The sequence below is a fragment of the Triturus cristatus genome, chromosome 5_1 (genome assembly GCF_964204655.1).
Source record: "Triturus cristatus chromosome 5_1, aTriCri1.1, whole genome shotgun sequence".
In the NCBI taxonomy this organism is placed as follows: Eukaryota; Metazoa; Chordata; class Amphibia; order Caudata; family Salamandridae; genus Triturus; species Triturus cristatus.
In genome coordinates, this window is record NC_140587.1 from 984597615 (window position 1) to 984617514 (window position 19900).

General features: G+C 48.4%; 1 protein-coding gene across 1 annotated transcript in view; it reads right to left on the minus strand.

Annotated features, from left to right (window-relative positions):
- Window positions 1-2379: 2379 nt before the first annotated feature.
- CCT5 (chaperonin containing TCP1 subunit 5) overlaps window positions 2380-19900 on the minus strand; it is a 154193-nt gene continuing 136672 nt past the window's right edge. The window contains exons 10-11 of the mRNA XM_085606088.1: window positions 18164-18344; window positions 2380-2625 (exon numbers count right to left, since the gene is read on the minus strand). Coding sequence (XP_085462214.1) covers window positions 2498-2625; window positions 18164-18344 — 309 coding nt within the window. The 3' untranslated portion in view covers window positions 2380-2497. The remainder of the gene's footprint in view (window positions 2626-18163; window positions 18345-19900) is intronic.

Sequence of the window (19900 nt, forward strand, 5' to 3'; positions counted from 1 at the left end):
CGGCACTAGTGGCAGCAGGGGGCGAGGCAGGTGCTTCTTGTGCAGTGTCTCGAAGATCACGGACGTCGTAGGTGTTGGCACCGTCACCGTGATCCCTAGCTTGGCCGCACCCCTCAGCAGCACCTCCTGGAAGGAGACTACATCGTCGACAGGCGATACTCCCGTCCCTGGCGAGTCAGACAGCGTCGGCGACTAGTCCCTGGTAGACGATTGGGTGCGGGATCTGGCTCCGCGCCTCCTGCGGCGTCGCCCAGATGTCGATGACGACCGTCCACGGCTCCGTGATCTTCCTCTCCGTCCGGAGCGGGATCTGGTTGGCTTCGGCCGCTCAGCCGGCCTCGCAGGCGACGGTGGCGTAACCTGGTGCCGCAGCCTCAGAGTTCTCTTCGGCGGCGGCGGATACCTAGGCAACGACACCGACCGTGGCGGGGCCACAGGTGGGCCCGACGGTGTGTGAGGCGGAATGGGAGGAGAAAGAGGAGGAGGAGGTGGTGTATACACCACGGAGTACACCGAGCCCGGTGACTCCGTGCTCCTCCTGCGCTGCCTCCTCGATGGCGAACGCCTCCTCGACGGCGAACGCCTCCTCGACGGCGAACGCCTCCTAGACGTCGGGGATCCCCTCGACGGTGACCTTCTCCTCTTTGCCGACGGCGAACAGCGACTTCGCCTCGACGGCGAGCGCCTACGCCGGGACTGGTCTCGACGCCGATGACTCGACGGAGAAGTCGACGGCGTCGATGAAGATGACGACGTTGGCGACGGCAGACTGCTCAGCTCCCTCGACGGCGAGCGTCGACGCCGTTTCTCCCCAGAGCCCTGGGGAGACGGTGAACAGACTGCAGCCATCCCCCTCGACGCCGTAGTCGACGGAGACGTTTGCTGGGCTTCCTGCCCCTGGGGAGCCCCCCAGGGGCCTCAGCATGGGCAGAACCAGCCCGTCCTGACCCACCTTGTTCCCTCAGCCTTCTGTCCTCCAGGCCTTGGAGCCTGATCTTCATCCTTTCTCTCAGGGTCCTGGCTGAGAAAGATTGGCAAATGTCACACTCCTGTGGAACATGGGACTGGGGAAGGCAGACGATGCACACCCTGTGTGGGTCCGACTTGGCCTTCTTTCTCTCGCACTCCGGGCACTTGTCAAACAAGCCAGGCATGCTGACAACACAGAGCACACACATGAAGGAAGGCAACAAGGTACTTAATAAGCACTTGAAAAGTGAACAAATCCAAATAAACCCTTGAAAAGGGAGAGCTCAATGCTCCAGGGTCCTGCTAGCAGGAGCCGGAAAAAAGAACTGAAAGTAAAAGGGACCTGCTGTGCATTCTGGGATACTGGAAAAGTTCTGGAAAGTTTTCTTAAAGGCACAGTATCCTGTTCTGAGCCACATAATGGCAGCCTATGGGGCTTGTCTGTCCATTCCTCCCTCTCTATCATTTCAGAGGCTTTTGCTGGTAGAGGCAGGTTTTTCTCTGTGGAAAAAGCTGGGCAGGCAGTGCTGTTGGTGGATGTTGGTGGAATTTTCTAGTTGAAGTACTGGACAGTGTAGCCTGTGGATATAGGCTGCATTATCGGTCTTTGAATCCTCTCTTAAGTGTAGATGCAGGTTTGCATGGCTTGACAACGAGATTATTTTTATTGCTCCGGGGTCCACGCACATGGGCGGGACTATTCACTAGATTATGACTATACACAGAGATCCCCTACTACAGAACTAATGCAGTATACCTAGCCTCCAAATGAACACAGAATATGCAACAAAGAACCTGAGCTAAGGATGACATTAAGACAAAATCTGTCTTATGTATTGGAACCACGATGATCAAAGGAAGCCCCAGATCATGTGGTTGCTGTCAGACTCACGAGAAACTACTTCCATCTCCATCCTAAAGCAAGGGTCTTACGAGTGCAACTAAACAACAATTAAAAAGCGGGTGAGTCCTGAGGGGTTAGATCTTTTATACAGGCTAGGACCCCCAGAGCCTGAAACTGCAACAGGGAGGACATCTCTTATACACACTAGAACCCCCAAATCCCCAGAGCTTGGAACTGCAACAGGGTGAATGGTGGAGCAAGGTCTTATGTCTAGTATACTGCAGCTGTGAACAACCTCACAAAAACTGCAATGGTGGCCTAATGTGAGAGGCAGAAGGGTACCTCTTGTTTTGGAGGAGAATGATACCCAACAGTGGAGGCTGCAAGGCTTTTGTGCACGGACTCAGAGGGTTTCTCTCAGATATCCCAAACGATTGGTGACAAGTTGCAACCCAGAAGGAAAAGTAAAACCAGAGAGAAAATAGCAAATTGAGAAAAAACAGGGTCCTGTGTCTATGGCAGGTATCATGAAAATGTGACAAAAGCAAAACAGTGCAAAAACCACAGACTAAATAAAGAACATTTATTGTTTGCACACTGCAATAAAACAAACAGCTGTGAATTAAGTGCTAGTTCTATTTATCACAGTAGTGGAGTGGCAGCACAATCATTCAGTTTAGAACTTTATTCTTCGGTCTCCCCGGGCCTGCGAATATCATCTATCTTCAGAATCATTTTAACCATCTGAGTAGCAAGAGAAATCTGTTGCCTTTTGCCAATTAAGGTTTCAATCACATGCTGTTGCTTCATGTCTGCAACAAACAAAAAAATATGTTAATACACCAACTTTTACCACTATTCCGTTGGCCTATTCTATACATTTTGATATCAAGGGATAACTGTCTACCTCCAGCACAAATGGTGACATTTATAAAGACTTGAAATCAACAGAAATGCTAGCTGTTCTACTATTTCCAGTAAATCTTTGGAAACATTATTAATCAGACTTTAGGTAACAAACTTTCAATGGGTCTAGCTAAATTATTAAACAAATTGTAGTGCTAATGTACATTATAGACTTGCCACTTATAAAAAGGGTGCAAAATAAACATGATCTCAGGAGTCATTTTAAGGACACTCACAATTAAGACTACTGTGGAAAAAAAAAAATTGAATTGACTTGTAAGCAAATGCTAATGGTAGTACTACTTTGCTGCCAATGAAAGCGTTAAGTAGCTCCAAAACAGAAAAGTTCCAGCCACATGTAGTATTACGATGTTATAAATCAGAAAGCACGGTCGGGACAAGTTTACTCCAGTCATCCATGGAAACACTAGGTGGTCAAGCACAAGGAGGGCATTTCAGTACAGCATGTGCCTCGAGCAGAGTGCGCATGCTTAGACATGGTAAGCAGACAACGAAGTCAACCTCAAATTGGATATGGAAAAAAGACAGCGGTTGATGTTCCAGTGATGTCAGATTTTACAGTTGGAACGCTTTGCAGCTAACCAGAACCACAAATGGCAGCTATTTACCTGTAGGTAGACCTGTTGACGAATTCCTGATGCCAGCCTGTTCACAGAATGCATCATGTACTGAGAAATCACTATATGCAGTTTCGAGATTGCTTTTCCAACCGGGGTATCCTATATGATGTCAGAACACTGCATGATGAAATAGCACCAGGACTGCAGAGACCGCATTAGTTCTCCCAGTTACAGGATTGGAAACTAGCCAGACCCTCATCTTCTGTCACACGACGAAAGTCAAGTACTTCATGATCTGTACTCTTTCCATTTGACAGCCTCTTGATAGCCTTGCTTCACAAGACTAGCTCACAGTCTCACCACCTGACCGAGCACTGGACCGCTAAGGGAAAGAGAAGTGGCATCTCCTACATCTGAGTACAGGAAGATGATTGCAGTACATTCACAGGAGTCTGGGGGGTCAGACCAGAATACATGCTACAGTGACAGATGCCACTACCTGCTGTGATAGGGACTAGCACAAATTAATAAGTATATGGCAACAAAACAGACCTGATATGAAAGAACTTTTGGGAGCCCCTTTTCCTTCCCAACACCAAATATTACCACCACCCTACCCTTACAGTCACTGCAGCAGGGAGGATTTTTAAAGGAGGCTAGGCCAAACGAAGATATGCTGTGCAGCTTCAGGATCAGTTCTGGCCATGGGATACCGTCTGATCCTCATCCTACTAAGAATGTACTGGCTTCGGACTCCATGCATTTAAAGAGCCTGGCAGGATGACATTCAAAGAGGCAAAAGAGAATGGATCGATAGATTTATTTATAAGGTGTAAGGTACACCTTGGTACCAATTCAAATGAAGTATTGCTTTATTCAGTTAAGTTCATAACCATGAAACTTAATATCATAGTACATACAAATCAAGCATAAAAACACAATACAAACAGATTATACCTAAATTATTCAAATCAGCAAATCTAAAGCCTCAAAAATATCATATGTACAAAACCTCCGCTAGCAGCAACAAATTGAATCTAGCATGGAATGCTTCACACTTAGCACTGCTCTTAAAAAGCAGGATACTGTATGTTCAGTGGGAGCTCAAGGAACATGAGGGCAGGTCAAACTTGCATAAAATTGAAAGATTTCAGAAGAGGCTTAATAAATCTACTAGGTAAACTAAAATATCTGCAAAGTTTGAAAAAATGTAAGGGGTCCCGCGGAGACACGTTGTCGCAGCCGCTAGGACCCACCTTACCAGGCAGACTAGCCACTCTGGGAAGCCAGAAGGTGATGCAACATAAATCTGAATCTGACCAGCAAAAACCTGTCCCAAGCACTACTTACAATGGTTAGGTACAGATCCATGGTCAAAACTGTTTTTAAAAGCGCATGTGCCATAACCGTGGGTTTCATCAGTTTGATCTGCTTTCTTTGTAATATGCATTCCAAAAACTAGTCCTTCGCCCACTTCAGCTCAGATGCGTGCAGGGGCTGGGGACTATGAAATAGGTCCTCCCTACCAAAGGTATTAAAGAACAAGTTACTTACCTTCGTTAACGCTTTTTCTGGTGTTTACAGTATCTGCCTGTGGATTCCTCACCTTATGAATATCCCCTGCACCAGCATCCTTCGGAAATTTTTCGTAGCTCTCCACGCTGACTAGGTAGTCACAATGCCATGGCTCCGCACGCGGCTCCGCGTGACGTCACTGGAGCCATAAGACTACTACGTTGGCATGATGACGTCAGTTCCACCCATTTTTGTCCGTGCCACCGAGGCGAAACAGGCGGACCGACCATATAGAAAATGCATACATAGTACACAGCATTCACACAAATATACACAGTGTAAAGTGAAAAAGGAAAGCAAAATAAAGCAAAAATTTAATTTAAGCCTACAGAAAGGCAAAACAGAGGCAATGCAGGACGACAATATGAAACATATACGAATAACTCTAAGGTATAAAAGGGTGGACAACGGGGAGGCGGGTGGGTCAGTGAGGAATCCACAGGCAGATACTGTATCCACCAGAAAACGTGTTACCGAAGGTAAGCAACTTGTTCTGATGATACATCTGCCTGTGGATTCCTCACTTTATGAATAGAATCCCACAGCAGTCCCACTCCCGGAGGAGGGTGTCCACCCTTCTATACCAAAAAGTCTTGCAAAACAGAGCGCTCAAAAAGGCAGTCCCTCCTCACTTTGGAATCTAAGCAGTAATGCTTTGCAAAAGTGTGAAGGGAGGCCCAAGTTGCGGCCTTACAGATGTCCCGCACCGGTTACACCTCTGGACAAGGCAGAAGTAGATGACTTAGCCCTGGTGAAATGAGCTCTAATGCCTTCAGGAGGCTCCTTACCAGCCAGAGCGTAGCAGATCTTGATGCACAAGATGATCCACCTGGATAAAGTGCGCTTGTGCACTGCCTTGCCCTTCATCCGTCCAGCATAGCCCACAAAATGCTGATCATCCTGATGAAAGTCCTTCGTTCTATCAAGATAGAAACTGATTGCCCTCTTAGGGTCCAAACGATGAAGCCTTTCTTCCTCCTTGGAAGGGTGAGGGGGAGGATAGAAAGTACGAAGGGTAACAGACTGTCCTAGATGGAAAGGAGTTACCACCTTAGGCAGAAAAGCAGCCCTGGTCTGGAGTACCATCTTTTCAGCATGTATGGTCAAAAACAGAGGCTTTGAACTCAAAGCCTGAAGCTCACTCACCCTCCTAGCCGAAGTGATAGCCACCAGAAAGATTGTTTTTAAAGTCAGCAGTCGCAAAGGACAGCTATGCATAGGCTCAAACGTAGAACCCATTAAAAAGGTTAACACTAAATTCAAATCCCACTGGGGCATAATAAAATGAGTGGGCGGGAAAATGTTAGTAAGCCCCTTAATGAACCTTAAAACTATCGGAGACTTAAAAGAGACGGCTGATCAGGCAAACAAAGAAATGCTGATAAAGCTGACAAATATCCTTTTTAACAGTGGCCACAGCAAAACCTTGCTGGGCCAAATGAAGTGAAAAGCAAAGAGCATCAGAAAGATGAGCTTTCAAGGGATCAATAGACACCTCTCTGCACCATTTAACAAATTTTGACCACCTGTAGGAGTAGATAGACTTGGTGGAGTGTCGCCTGGCCGATAATATAACATCCACCACGTCAGGCAGGAGAGAAAAAGAATTCAGGTTGCCTCGTTCAATCTCCAGGCATGAAGGTGCAAGCTCTGGAGGTGGGGGTGTAGAACCTGCCCCTCCTACTGCGAGAGGAGATCTACCCTGAGAGGGAGACGGAGCGGAGGGTGCGATGAGAGGTGAAGTACATCTGTGTACCACACCCTTGTAAGCCAATCCGGGGCGATCAATATGACTTGGGCCCGGTCTTAGCGAATCTTCCTCAGAACCTGAGGAATCAAGGGTATGGGAGGGAAACTTGTAAAGGAGTTGTGAACTCCAACTCAACTGAAACGCGTCCCCCAACGCCCCCTGCATCAGAAACTGGAGACTGCAGAACAACGGGCAGTGCGCGTTAGAGAGAGGCAAACGGGTCCACCCGAGGAGTTCCTCACGTCCGAAAGATGTGTCGAACTACCTCCGGATGAAGCCTCCACTTGTGGTCTGTGGAGAACTGCCGACAGACTGTCCGCACGCACATTCAGCACCCCGGCCAGATTTGCCATCAAGCAAATCCGATAGTCCTGAGCCCAGAACCAGAGCCACAACGCCTTCCTGCAGAGACGGTACGACCCTACTCCTCCCTGCTTGTTGACATACCACATCGCGGTAGTGTTGTCAGTCAGGACTTGAACCGACTGGCCACGAAGGGAAGGGATAAAGGCCTTTAGCGCCAAGTGTATCGCCCGCAATTCCAGAAGATTGATATGAGACAACCTTTCCTCTGGAGACCAAAGACCCTTGATCTCCAGATCCCCCAGATGAGCACCCCACCCTAGGGTAGAGGCATCCGTTATCACTGTGGCCACTGATGGAAGAAGATGAAAGGGCTTTCCTTGAGACAGATTGCCCTCCACGCTCCACCAGGAAAGGTCTGCTGCAGCTTCTCTGGAGACCCCAACAGACTCCCTGAGATCTCAGTTGTGCTGATACCACTGCCTGCGGAGGCCACACTGGAGCGCCCTCATGTGCCAGTGTGCATGGTTGACCAACAGAATGCAGGAGGCGAACAGACCGAGCAGGCGTAGGACCTTCAGAACTGGAACAACCGCTCCATAGTGAAATGAAGGGATCATTTCCTGAATGTTGAGAATCCTTTGAGGAGGAGGAAAAGCTCGACACAGTGGAATCCAGTAACGCCCCTATGAACATGTTGCGCTGAGAGGTCACTAGGTGAGACTTGGGTACATTTAGGGTGAGCATTTTGAATCTCTCCTGCTTGAGATATAGATTCAAAATTCTGAGATCCAGGATCGGACGTAACCTGCCATCCTTTTTGGGAATCAGAAAATATCGGGGGTAGCATGCTTGACCCCTTTCCTGCTCCAGAACCACCTCTATCGCACCTTTTTGTAACAGGGCAAGAACCTCCTTTTGGAGAAGTAAATGATTCTCCGTGCAAAACCCTTGGCAAGGAGGAGGGAATTTCCTGAAGGGAAGGGCGTACCCATTATCTACGAGATCTAGAACCCAAAGGTCCGAAGTGATTGATTTCCAATCTCGTAGAAAATGGGTAAGCCGACCTCCTACAGGACCTACATGATCCAGGATGGCAGATTTAGGCCTGCTTTCCCGCATTACCAGAAGGGGCTGGGGAGGTAGAGGAGGAGGAAGGATGACGCCCAGCTCCACGATGGCGACCTCTGCCTTTACCCCTACAGGACTTATACAAGGGGTTTTGATGTTGCGGCTGTCCAATTCCGAAAGGAAGACTTCCCGAAGCCTCTACCTTTTATAACCATAACGTCTCGCCTGTGTCTGCAGACCCAAAGATTTTGCTGTGGCCTTACTGTCCTTAAATCTTTGTAAAGCCGAATCTGCCTTCTCTCCAAAAAGCCTAGATCCATCAAAAAATAGATCAAGGAGAGCAGCTTGGACATCGGGAGAGAACCCAGAAGACCTCAACCATGCAGGTCTTGTTGCAATAGACGAACCCATCACTGGCAACAGAATCCGCCGTGTCCAAGCCCGACTGGATGACCTGGCGAGCTGCAGCCTGAGAGTCTGCCAACACCTCACTGAGATTACCTTTGTCCTCTTCAGATAGCTTAGGAAGAAGCTGTTTGGCAGAGTCCATCAAGGCATGAATATATCTACCCAGGAGACAGGTGGCGTTGGTAGATTGCAATGCCATGCTGGTTGAAGAAAAGACCTTCTTCGCAGACTGCTCCAGCTTTTTAGACGATGTCGGCAGGAGCTTGCGGAAAAGCCCCTGTGGACTGCTTTGAACAAGAAGCCTGAACTACCAAGCTCTCAGGAGAGGGGTGGGAAGACAGGAACACTGGATCCCCAGGAGCAGGCCTTTATCTTCTGGACACAGACCTCGAAACCGCAGGAGCAGAAAGAGGGTTGCGCCAAACATCCAGTATGGGCTCTGTCAAGGCATCATTAAAGAGCAAGAGTGGTTCGATCACCGAGGATTGTGAATGGAGCACCTCCGTAAGAAGATTAGGCTTATACTCAGCCACAGGAAGCTGCAAATCTAGGAGTTCAGCAGCCTTCTTAATTACAGAATGGTAGGGAGCAACCTCCTTCGAGGGGGAAGCCTTTTGAGAAACAAAGTCCCACTCCGGAGAAGCATCAAGTCCACTTGCCTCACACAAGTCCTCAAAACACATCCTCTGTCATACACTTCTCCATCCTCCCTTTCTTTTTGGTACTGCTCCTACTCCAAGAACCTCTGCGTCTCTCTCCTCGAGCGCATCTTCGGCAGCGGAGTCGATGGCGCCACACGCGGCGTCGATGGCTCCAGGAGCGGCGTCGAAGAAGGGCCCACTGTCTTAACCGGCGCCGATCGAATCCGTAAAGCCTCACGGGATGGAGACGGGGACTGCCCAAACGTCAGACATCCTCGGAGCCGGAAAATGCCAGGACGGCGTCGCTGGCATGAAGGGCACAAAGGGGCCTGTGGATACTGCTGAGGCACACCCAAATTATATGCCAAAGGACCCATGGGACCCGAAGGTGCACCAGAGGGGTACGAAGTTCTGGCGAAAATTCCATACATGGCATTAAGAAAATACGATCGATCCGAACCCGGTGTCAGAAACTGAGGAAGTTGAGCCGGCTGGATATCCATACGAGGCACCTCTGGAGTCGGCGCAACTGGAGCCACAGGCAGAGTCGCAGGAGCAGAAGGAACCTCAGTCTCAACCGGATTCAACACACCTGAAGCTGGTGAGAATCTCGGCGTCACTGGTTGCAGGCAAGTACCTGTGTTTCAGGGATTCGGGCCCTGGAGGTTGAGGTCAGCACTGAAGGGACCACCAAGTAGCACCAAAGCTGCACTATGAGCGGCACAGGGACGGCCGGGTACAGGGTGCCCTATAGAAATTAATGGATATCCTCGGTTGGAGAAAATGGCTGCAGACTCCGACCAGAAGACTGGCTGAAGAAATCCAACGACTTGAGAGGTAAGTTTAATAGCGGAGGGATGCCGGGACACAGTCGGCTGGGTACCCCAAAGCCTGGGTGTTTCCGGTGCAGGGGGATCTTTAGACATCTGGTTTCTCTCATCGGATTCAGTCGGTAGGACGCTTCAAGATGAGGCTAGAGGCATTGTGGGGAAGATCAGGAGAGGTAGTCCAACACTGGATCCCAGGTCAGGATCGCCAGGGAGACATCACTGGATCATTTAGTCACCTGGACTCAGGAGATGGGCGACAGGTGCAGAGTGGTGGAAGTGTCGCAGATGCACATGAATCCAGTGTCCTTGGGGTGGTTTCTTTCTGGATAAATCCAGTGTCCACAGGAGAAAAAAAAAAAGGTCTTTGTCCAAGGCAGCACAGGCCTCCAGGGTTCCTGGCTGCGAGACGCGCTGGTTTCTGCGAGCAGTGTGCTATAAGCAGGAGACAGGCAGGTACGGCTGGGGCCAAGTCAAATGTCTTCCTCCTTCACTGCAGCACGGCTCTTTGGTCCGTCTTAGGCCATAAAATCTGAGGACAAGGTTGAGGGGAGCCCTTAAATTTCAAATGTAAGGGTGTTATTGCAGCTGGATGGAATTATCCAATAGCTACTGTCCCTTACGGAGACTACATCCTTTAGGTGCCCCTTCTATTGGGGAGAGTGGCACATCCGCATTCCTATTGGGCCTAATTCTCCAAACCAAGATGGAGAATTTTGAAGAGGGGTTCACCTCGGCTCCTGGCCACTGAAGAAGTGTGCCTGGCCAAGGTATACACGCCTACTCTGCTTACAACATTCCCCAAGATCACTACAAACTGAGTAGCTCAGGTGTTAAACTGACTACCAACTATAACTTGGGAGAGCCACTGATGGCAAACTAAATCCTGAGATAGGGACTGATGGGCCTAGTGGGACAGAGGGATCAAAGGGGAACACTGTTTATCACCCTGGGAGGCTGAGAAATTTAATGGAGAGATTCATGCCTAACCATATTCTCTTGCGAACGCCAGGTTTGAACGGAGACTTATTTGTCACGCCACACAGTAAAGTAAAAAGTCCAGACGAAGCTTCTTTAGGATTATTCAAACAGTCCTAAATCTGCAACTGTCTCGATTAAATGAGAGTTAAGCTTGGAAAGATTGGTTCCATTTTTGTTTTCAACAAATCGTTGATAGCTTTGTTAAAGTCTCTCGAGTATGCGCCAACCAGGAACCCTCCTGGGTGGGAGGGGCGTGGCATTGGCTCTGTTTGCACCCACACTTGTGTGACAGGACCCCTGTTTGGGGGCTGCTGCCCGTTACCTGTGCATGTTCTTGGAGCTTAAGCTTGGCTGGGTGAGACTGTAGGTAAGTTCGACACACATGGGAGGAAAACGACTTTGGGATCAGGGAGCGGTCCAGCAAACTCTTCTTCTATCGGCCCCGGATCTCCACGGAGTTTTGCTGAATGGGATCGACTGCCGGGGCACAAGGAGCTTCACAGCACGCTCCTGCAAGGCCTTCGGAGCCTTGGCCCAACAGTCCGAGGACGACTTCGAGTAACTTCGCGCTTGAGATAATGAAGACACACAAGGTGGGGGATTGGTAACCCACATGGCACGGTTACAGGCGCCACACTATTTAAAACCGGTCTTCCTCCAAGACATCCCTCGACACGATGGAAGAAATCTTGAAGTCAACAAAAAGTTGGACTAAAAAAAGTCAAAAAGTGACAAGACGGGTAGCTCTTCCTTGATCGGCGCTTAACTGGCATGGAAAAAAGAGAACTGGCGTCCGCACGCCTGGGTGGTGCCTACATACGTGACTGACGTCATAACCGATGCTGTGATGTGGAGCCAAATGGAGCCACACGATGGAGAGCCCAAGGGGTATTGCTCACACAAAGTTTCCATATCCAGCCTCATGCCTGGTAAATTCTAAGGTAAGGGGTCTGCTGCCGGAAGTCTCGATCAGATACCACAAATGCACAAGTTACTACTTGTGTAACAATATATCTGTAAGAGACATTAGTTAGTGATGGATTCCTTACCTTAGAATATACCCAGGAGTCAGACTGTATTCGGAAAGTTTTGCTAGCAGTACCCCTGTGTGTCAGTAGGTGGAGTCGTGCGGCTCCGCGTCGGTCGCTGGAGTCATAATCGCCGAGATGACGTCGCGGAGACTTAGGCGCAACCCATGCGCGCGGACGTCAGTTCTGTACACGACTTTCCGCGCCAGGAAAGCAGAGCCATGCAAGAAACTGACAACTGGTGCCAAGAAACTAGGGCCCTGAAGGGGATAACCTTAACCCTAGAAATCAGTTCGCAGAACGGGGAGGATGGGTAGGGCGGTAAGGAATCTATCACTAACTAATGTCTCTTACAGATATATCGTTACAAAAGTAGTAACTTGTGCATCTGAAAGAGACGTTAGTGATAGATTCCTTACCTTAGAATAGATACCCCAGCAATACCAACCCCAGTGGTGGGTCTTCGGATAGATTACACCAGAGAGTCACAGAGAACAGAACAGCCAAAGAAGCAGTCTCTCCAGACCGGACTGTCAAGTCAGTAATGCTTGGTAAACGTGTGCAGCAAGACCCACATAGCTGCCTGACAAATGTCCTGCAAGGGGACACCATGTCACAAGGCAGTAGTGGCTGCAGTCGCCCTGGTAGAATGGGCACGCAGCCCCACAGGAGGCTGCTTCTTAGCCAACGAGTAACAGGCCTTGATGCAGAGAACGACCCACCGAGAGATGGTCCGCTTGTGCACAGCCCGACCTCATTTGGTGCTCACGAAGCGAAAGAGCTAGTCATCCACCCGGAACTGGCGTGTGCGCTGCAGGTAAAACGAGAGCGCACGGTTTGGGTCCAGACGGTGGAGCCTCTCTTCCTCTTTCGAAGGATGCGGAGGCGGAAAGAAGGTGGGCAAAGTGATGGTCTGCCCGATGTGGAAGGGCGTGACTACCTTTGGCAAGAAAGAAGGACGGTTCCTTAAAACCACCTTGTCCGGCTGAACAGAAAGGAAATGAAGTTTGGAAGAAAGAGCCTGGAGCTCACTCACTCTTCTAGCAGAGGTGATGGCTACCAGGAAGGCCGTCAGTGAGAAGACGCAAAGGACAGGTATGAAGGGGCTCAAGGGAGCGCACATTAGATATGTCAAGACCAGGTTTAAGTCCAATTGAGGCATTATGAACGGCACGGGAGGAAACCTGTGCGTAATGCCTTTTATGAAGTGGTTAACAACCGGAGATGGCCGAAAGATAACCTTTGATAGTGCCCGGAGCAGAGCCCTGCTGGGCCAAAGAAAGGAGGAACAGAAGGACTTCAGAAAGAGGGGCAGAGAGGAGATCCATAGCTTTAGCTGTGCACCATGCCACAAACTTGTTCCACCTGCAGGCGTATACCGTTTTAGTGGAGGGACTTCTGGCTGCCAGAATGAAATTACAGATTTCAGAAGGAAGATCGAAGACTGTCAACTGCCGCCACTCAATCGCCACGCATGGAGGTGGAGGCTGGACAGGTTCGGGTGGAGGACCGTCCCCTGATGCTGCAACAGAAGATCCTCCCGAAGAGGCAGACGAATCGGTGGGGGGGGGGGGGGGGGGGGGGGGGGGTTTCCGATCACCATGCGGAGTAGCTCGGATACCAGTATCGGGCCGAAAGGGAGCCTGGGAAACTAAAAATGCTCCTGGCCTACCGTGAACCGCATGCAACGCCGGTGTGCCGGGGATGTGAAAATAGGCGTCCAGTCTCCAGGGTCGAGGGCAGCCAAGACCTGAGCCACAGTCAGCATTTTGAACTTCTCCTTCCGGAGGAAGTGGTTGACGTTCCGGAGGTCCAAGATGGGACGCAGACCCCCTTTGTCATTCTTGGGGATCAGAAAGTAGTGGGAATAACAAACACTCCCTACTTCTGGCCCAGGAACGCACTCTATGGCCCCCTTGGCCAAGAGGGCTGTAACTTCCTGTTGGAGAGTTGCCAAGAGTTCCCCCGACATGCGGTGGTACTGAGGTGGCATGGCTGGAGGGGTGGACTGAAAGGGAATGGAGTAACCCTTGCGTATGATCTGCAGCGCCCCTTGACCAATATAACAGCGTGGGGAGCTCCACAAAGCACGGATTAGGAAGGTTTGGAGGTAGAAGCGGCGGAGGTGGACTGACCCCCACGCGGATTCCCAGACCCGCCCCTGCGAAAGCCGCGTTCGCGCTGAGTTTAGTTCTGCACAGGCTTGCTGAAGGAACGTGCCTGTGCGCCTTTGCCATGGCCACGAAAGGAACGAAAACCAGGAGGGGCTGGGCATTTTGTGGAAAGACCTAAGGACTTGGCTGTGGCCCGCGAGTCCTTGAAACACTCCAGTGCACTGTCTGCCTTATCGCCAAACAAGCGAGGGTCATTAAAGGGCATATCCATGAGCAAGCTTTGGACATCTGGCGAGAACCCGGTAGATCTCAGCCAGGCGTGGCGACGAAGCACCACAGTCGTAGAGATCGCCCTACCCAGCGAGTCCACGATGTCCGACCCACAGCGAATGGCGAACTTAGCCGCATCCTTACCCTCAGCAACAGCTTGGGACAGCACAGCTTGGGTCTCCTCAGTACACTGAGGCATCACCTGTGCAACTGTATCCCACACCGCGTGGGAATAGTGCCCAATAGGCATGCGGTGTTCACCGATCACAGCCCCAAGCTGGCCGAAGAGAACAACCGCTTACCGAACTGCTCCAGCTTCTTAGAGTCCTTATTCGTCTCTTACCCAAATCCGAGGGTGAAGACTTGGAGCCCGAGGAGCGCCGACTGCGGCCCCGTGAGCGTTCCCTGGAACAGCAACAGCGTTGGGACGAGTGCCAGACCTCAGGCAGCTTCCGGCGCCGCTCCCTCAAAGCCTTCGGGCCATGGCCAGACAGAACCGGGAGTCCTGGTCGGTCTCCAGGCAGTAGAGGCAGACATCGTGGGGGTCCACCACTGACATATTGCAACGGCAGGCCCCACAAATCCAGGCATCCCTACGTGCACCCAGAAAACCAGAATTATACAGGAGACCGTCTCAAAAAGGTTAGTCAAAAAGTGGCTAAGGTACGTGCTCTAACCGGATCTGCACTTTCTGGCGAGAAAAAAGAAAGAACTGACATCAGCGCGCATGGGTGGCACTAAGTAGTCTCCATGACGTCATCTCAGCGCTTACGACGCCAGCGACAGACGCGGAGCCGAACGACGCCACCTACTGACGCACAGAGGTACTGCTAGCAAAACTTTCCGGATCCAGTCTGATGCCTGGGGATTTTCTAAGGTAAGGAATCTATCACTAACGTGTCTCTTTCAGATACTTATTTGCGAGGAGCACCTCTTGTGGGTGCCCCCAGTCTCCTCTGACTAACATTGGGCCCAGTGACCTCTGCACCCAGCCACCTCTGCACCCAGCCACCCCAGTGCTGCTAGTGGCGCAGTACCTACCTTGATCTGACCCTTGCCTAGTGCTGGCCCAAACCCCTGAAGACTGGATGCGAGTCTAGAAGTAACTTGAAAATGCATATAACCGTTTTCCTCCCATAGGAAGTTATTGTATTTCTTTTTGTTTAAATTACATAACTGTGCAGGAGCTTTAGATCCTTCTTCCAATTGTACTTATGTGCTTTTACAGCAATAGACAGTCTGAGCAGTCGTACAGATCAATATTTGTCCATAACAAAAAATGGTTCTCTTATTGGTAACAGCTTGCAACACAACATAACTGTGGATAGGGTAGGTAACACGTTTCTCTCCTCTCATATAAGGAACTGAAGGTCTAAAGTTTAGGGGCAACGTTCCGAACTAGGCTTTCCTGACTACTTGTCGATCTGCGTGCACGTGCAATGGAAATGCTGCATGTTAAACCTAGATATATGGCAACAGGGGGTGCGGGGCGCTCACAATTTTATTACGCAGCGCAAGGACTATGCCTGCATCGTGTATCGTTGCTCACTATGTGTGTTGTGTCCGAGACTGCAGGCGCCAGTCCGGCACCTATTGAGACATAGCATCTGAGTTCCCGGGGGTACTTTGCCATAGGGCACGGAAGACCGACAGGATTACGTCCCACTCCGCCGCCATTGGCTGCTTCCTGATGACTATCACGTCCTCTCGTCGCAGCGCTATAGTCTAAGCCTGCGCCCAACATATTAACGATTGGTACCAGGATTTACTGGGGGAGCCTCCGGTGATTTCCACAGCATCATAAGTAGGCGCTTAGCTACCATTAGGCCAAGGTCAATGGAGTGGGATATCACTGTTTGCTAGACCTCTTGTACTGTATTTCTTATCACTGCATTAAGTGTCTACCTTTTCAGTTGCTCAGTTACTGCTATTGACACCACAAAGTATTTTCAGTATTACTGTAAAATATTAATTGCCTTTTGAAAAGATTAGTACACTGTACCTGAAAAGTATTGCTATTTTAAACTGGTACTTACCTGCAACAGAGTTTCTTGGTTCTAAAAATAGAAGTAAAAAAATTATATTTTTGTACAAGCAACTGGTCTTGTATTTAGTCTGAGTGTGTACAACAAATGCTTAACATAGCCTTCTGATAAGCCGGACTGCTCAACCACACTATCACAAAAGGGAGTAACCTCCATAAAGCCTCTGGGGATCCACTTGACTAGTTTGGTACAAACAGAGGCAGCTTCTTAGAGAGAGCACAGCAGGGTTGGCAGGTTTTCAGGGACACCTCTTAGGTTTCCTCTGGGTACAAGTTTCAATAAATCCTACACTGGCATCAGTGTGGGTTTATTGAGGAGGAGGAGTTTGGCACCAAACACTCCTGTGTTCAGTAAAGCCATCATGGTGCTGGGGAACTCTAGTTGTTAAGTTTACAACCCAAGTACTCTATAGCTTCACTGGCACGTACAATATTACGAACAGACTTAGATTGCAGACCTAATGGTGATCGGTCCAAAGGTATTAGCATGACCGGGGACACTAGCGGAAAGGTGTCTGTTGCACCACCATGTGAACATGGTGGAGGAGATGCACCTCAAGACTAAAGAAAGCCCTGAAGGGTGAACGCCCACGTGGGCACGAGGTAGACTGAAAACCACCCAGTCCATGCAGGAGTCTAAAAGTACAGAAGGGAATAGGAACGCAAATCGATAGCAATACAGGCATAGGTAGGAACCATGTAAACCAAGAAGAGGGCACGACGACTGTCAAATCGGAGAATACGTCCAAACCAGATGAAAGAAAATTATCTAACAATGGAGTCGAAAAGCATTACCAGCAAGAGGAGTCAAGATACTCTAGGACTCTAAAGACTTTCTTAAACGAAAAAACAACTTGCACACATCCGAGCCCAACACTAGATGGCAGGATTATAAACAGCAAGTGTATCTACAGCTACACATGCTTTGAACTATTAATGCATAATATTAAAAGCAAATTTCATCAGAGGGCAAGTCCATAGGGGAGATGTACGTAGATCAATGGTGTGGTCTTGATGCTGGAAATAAATATATTGTAGATGTGACATCGGCTAAATCATTTGTCCGCATATGTATCAAGGTTTGAGCAATTCTAATCTTTTGTATGAGTAACAGCCATGCTTTTATAAAGACGTCTTTGGCACCAATATCTAGAAAAACAAATGATCTCTCACTGACAGAGGGGTTTAGATATAATCCCGGGGAAACTAGAGTAGTAAAACAAAAAATGAAGGTCTTCTGCTTAAAATATTCTCAGAGCAGAACTCTGGAGGCGTACCTTAGTTTAACTGATCTGAAGTAAAATGTTAACTCAAAAAAATGTATTTGGGGAATGGACCTGAAAGCCTCACTCACCAGCATTTGGGCTCTACAGGTGAAGAGGCTGTCATGTGCAATTTTAAACAAAGTGTTAAGTTACTGTTATGTAATATTACTACTGCCATGTTTACCCTGCCTTTACTGAATTGGTATTTTCAGAAGGATATCTGGACAATGTAATATCACCTGCTCCGTCACGTTTTGCATCATCTCCTAATTTGCATTAAAATAGGAACAGACTAAACTGGAGTCATTCTTTAAAACTCCTTATGGTCAATTGGTTACTAACAATTGTTTACAGCTTGGATCAGTTAATATTCCACTTCTGGTTAGATCACAAGCATTACTGAGCCCAGCCCTCTCAGTGATTTAGAAATCCACCTTATCTGCGGCAGTGCAAAAATGCAACTAGGCAAGCTCAGAATGTAATTGTACAGTGTGAAACTTCCCATGTTTTTCCAATAAAACAATGCCTGGCACAATGATTTAATTTTTTGTAGGTATGAGTGGTTAATAGTTAAAGAATGTCTTACCATTGGTGTCCTTCTGTAAGCAGTCAATTCCAAGTGCTGGATTATTTTCAAGCACTTGCTTAGCTCGCACTTCCGTCATGGTTTGGATGGGGCTCATACCACTGTTTTCAGCAAGTGACATGGGAATGACTTCCAAAGCATCAGCAAACGCCCGCATTGCATACTGCTCTAGCGAGGGACACTAAGAAAAAGGTACAAGATTAGATATCCAACATACAGTAAACATCTGCTTAAACAATCAAAACCTCTAGTAAAAAAATCTAAAAGCTTCTGAGTTTTTGGCATATTTTAATCACCACATCTATCCCACACACCCCTGGGAAAAACAAGCAATTAAACTTAAACGTACACTCACAATCAGTTAGAGTACTTGTAATATAGCCATAACACAAAACCCTGGTCACATCTGTAAAGTGCATTAATAATTTATCAACACCATTCGAAGTAGTCATTCAGAATGCTAACAAGGAATAAGCAAAGGAAAAGAGAACCAAGGAAAAGAAAATTCCAGTAGCATGGTGTGATGTGTCGGTGTTGATTACCAAAATCTCTATCAAACAAATTCACTGTGTACATGGAGGAATCCACATTGCCTTTTTGCACTCTTGGCTGGTCCCCAAAGGTACTCTCTTACTAGACATCTCACAGAGCTCCTAGTCAGGGTACAGACAAAATGTGTTACTTGCCTGTAAGTCATTCTCCAGTATGGTTATCATTCATAGATTCACAAGCTTGAATCATCCCAGTCGTCAAGGTGCAAGTCCCACAGTATATTCTATAGCAGTGAAAGTAATCTACATGGTGGAAGCTGGCTCTGTATATACACTATATCAAAAGAAGTATAGTGTGCACAGAGTCCAGTGGAACCCCAAAGGTAGGCAGAGGTAAAGTTGGATAGCACCTCACTCTCTATTTGTGATAGTGAGGTCGAGCAGTAAGGCTTTATCAGAGGACAGTGTTACGCATTTGTTGTACACAGTCAGCAAATGAATTCACACACTCAAAGACAACTTCAGACCAATTGTTTTTGTATAAAAATATTCTCAGTTATTTTATTTCCTAGAACCAAGCAAGCCTGGCACAGGTTAGTGATCTTTGCAGTAAATATACAATTTGTAACAGTTTGGATTGCAATTGTAAATGCACTTTGTTTTGACTTACAGTATTGTTTGAGAAATTCAATGCTTTGTAAATACAGTACATACACTTTGTATAGGATTTTCAGTAATATTATAGGTAAGTTACTTTTGAGATTACTTTTCTTACACAGAGTAGTATACCTGTACACTACTCTCGGACATTTTCTGTGAACAGGTAACTAATATAGTTTTTGTTAGTACAATTTTAAAGAATGAGGTTTTCCAACTCCACCCTTTTTCAAGAAAAACAGTCAATGTTATGGAGGCAAATAGTGTTATCTGTTTTAGGGTAAGAAATTCAGTAGTGGGAGTTAAGGTTCTGGGAGTAGACTTAAGGGTTCCCCAGGGTCAGGGATGCACTCTCGTTACAACCTAGGCGGCACTAGGGCGGCCGGGTGCAGAGTTCTGAGGCCCAATGTTATCCAATGGGGGATAGGGGGCCTCCGGTTGGTGGCTGCTGACGAGCAGGCAACTTGGGATGTGGGAGCAAAGCTCCTGGACTTTAGCTCAGGGCAAATGGGGAAACAAGGTAGCACCGAAGGTGCACCCTCAGCGGCACTAGGGCAGCTGGGTGTAGGGTGCTGTTTCGACGTCAGGA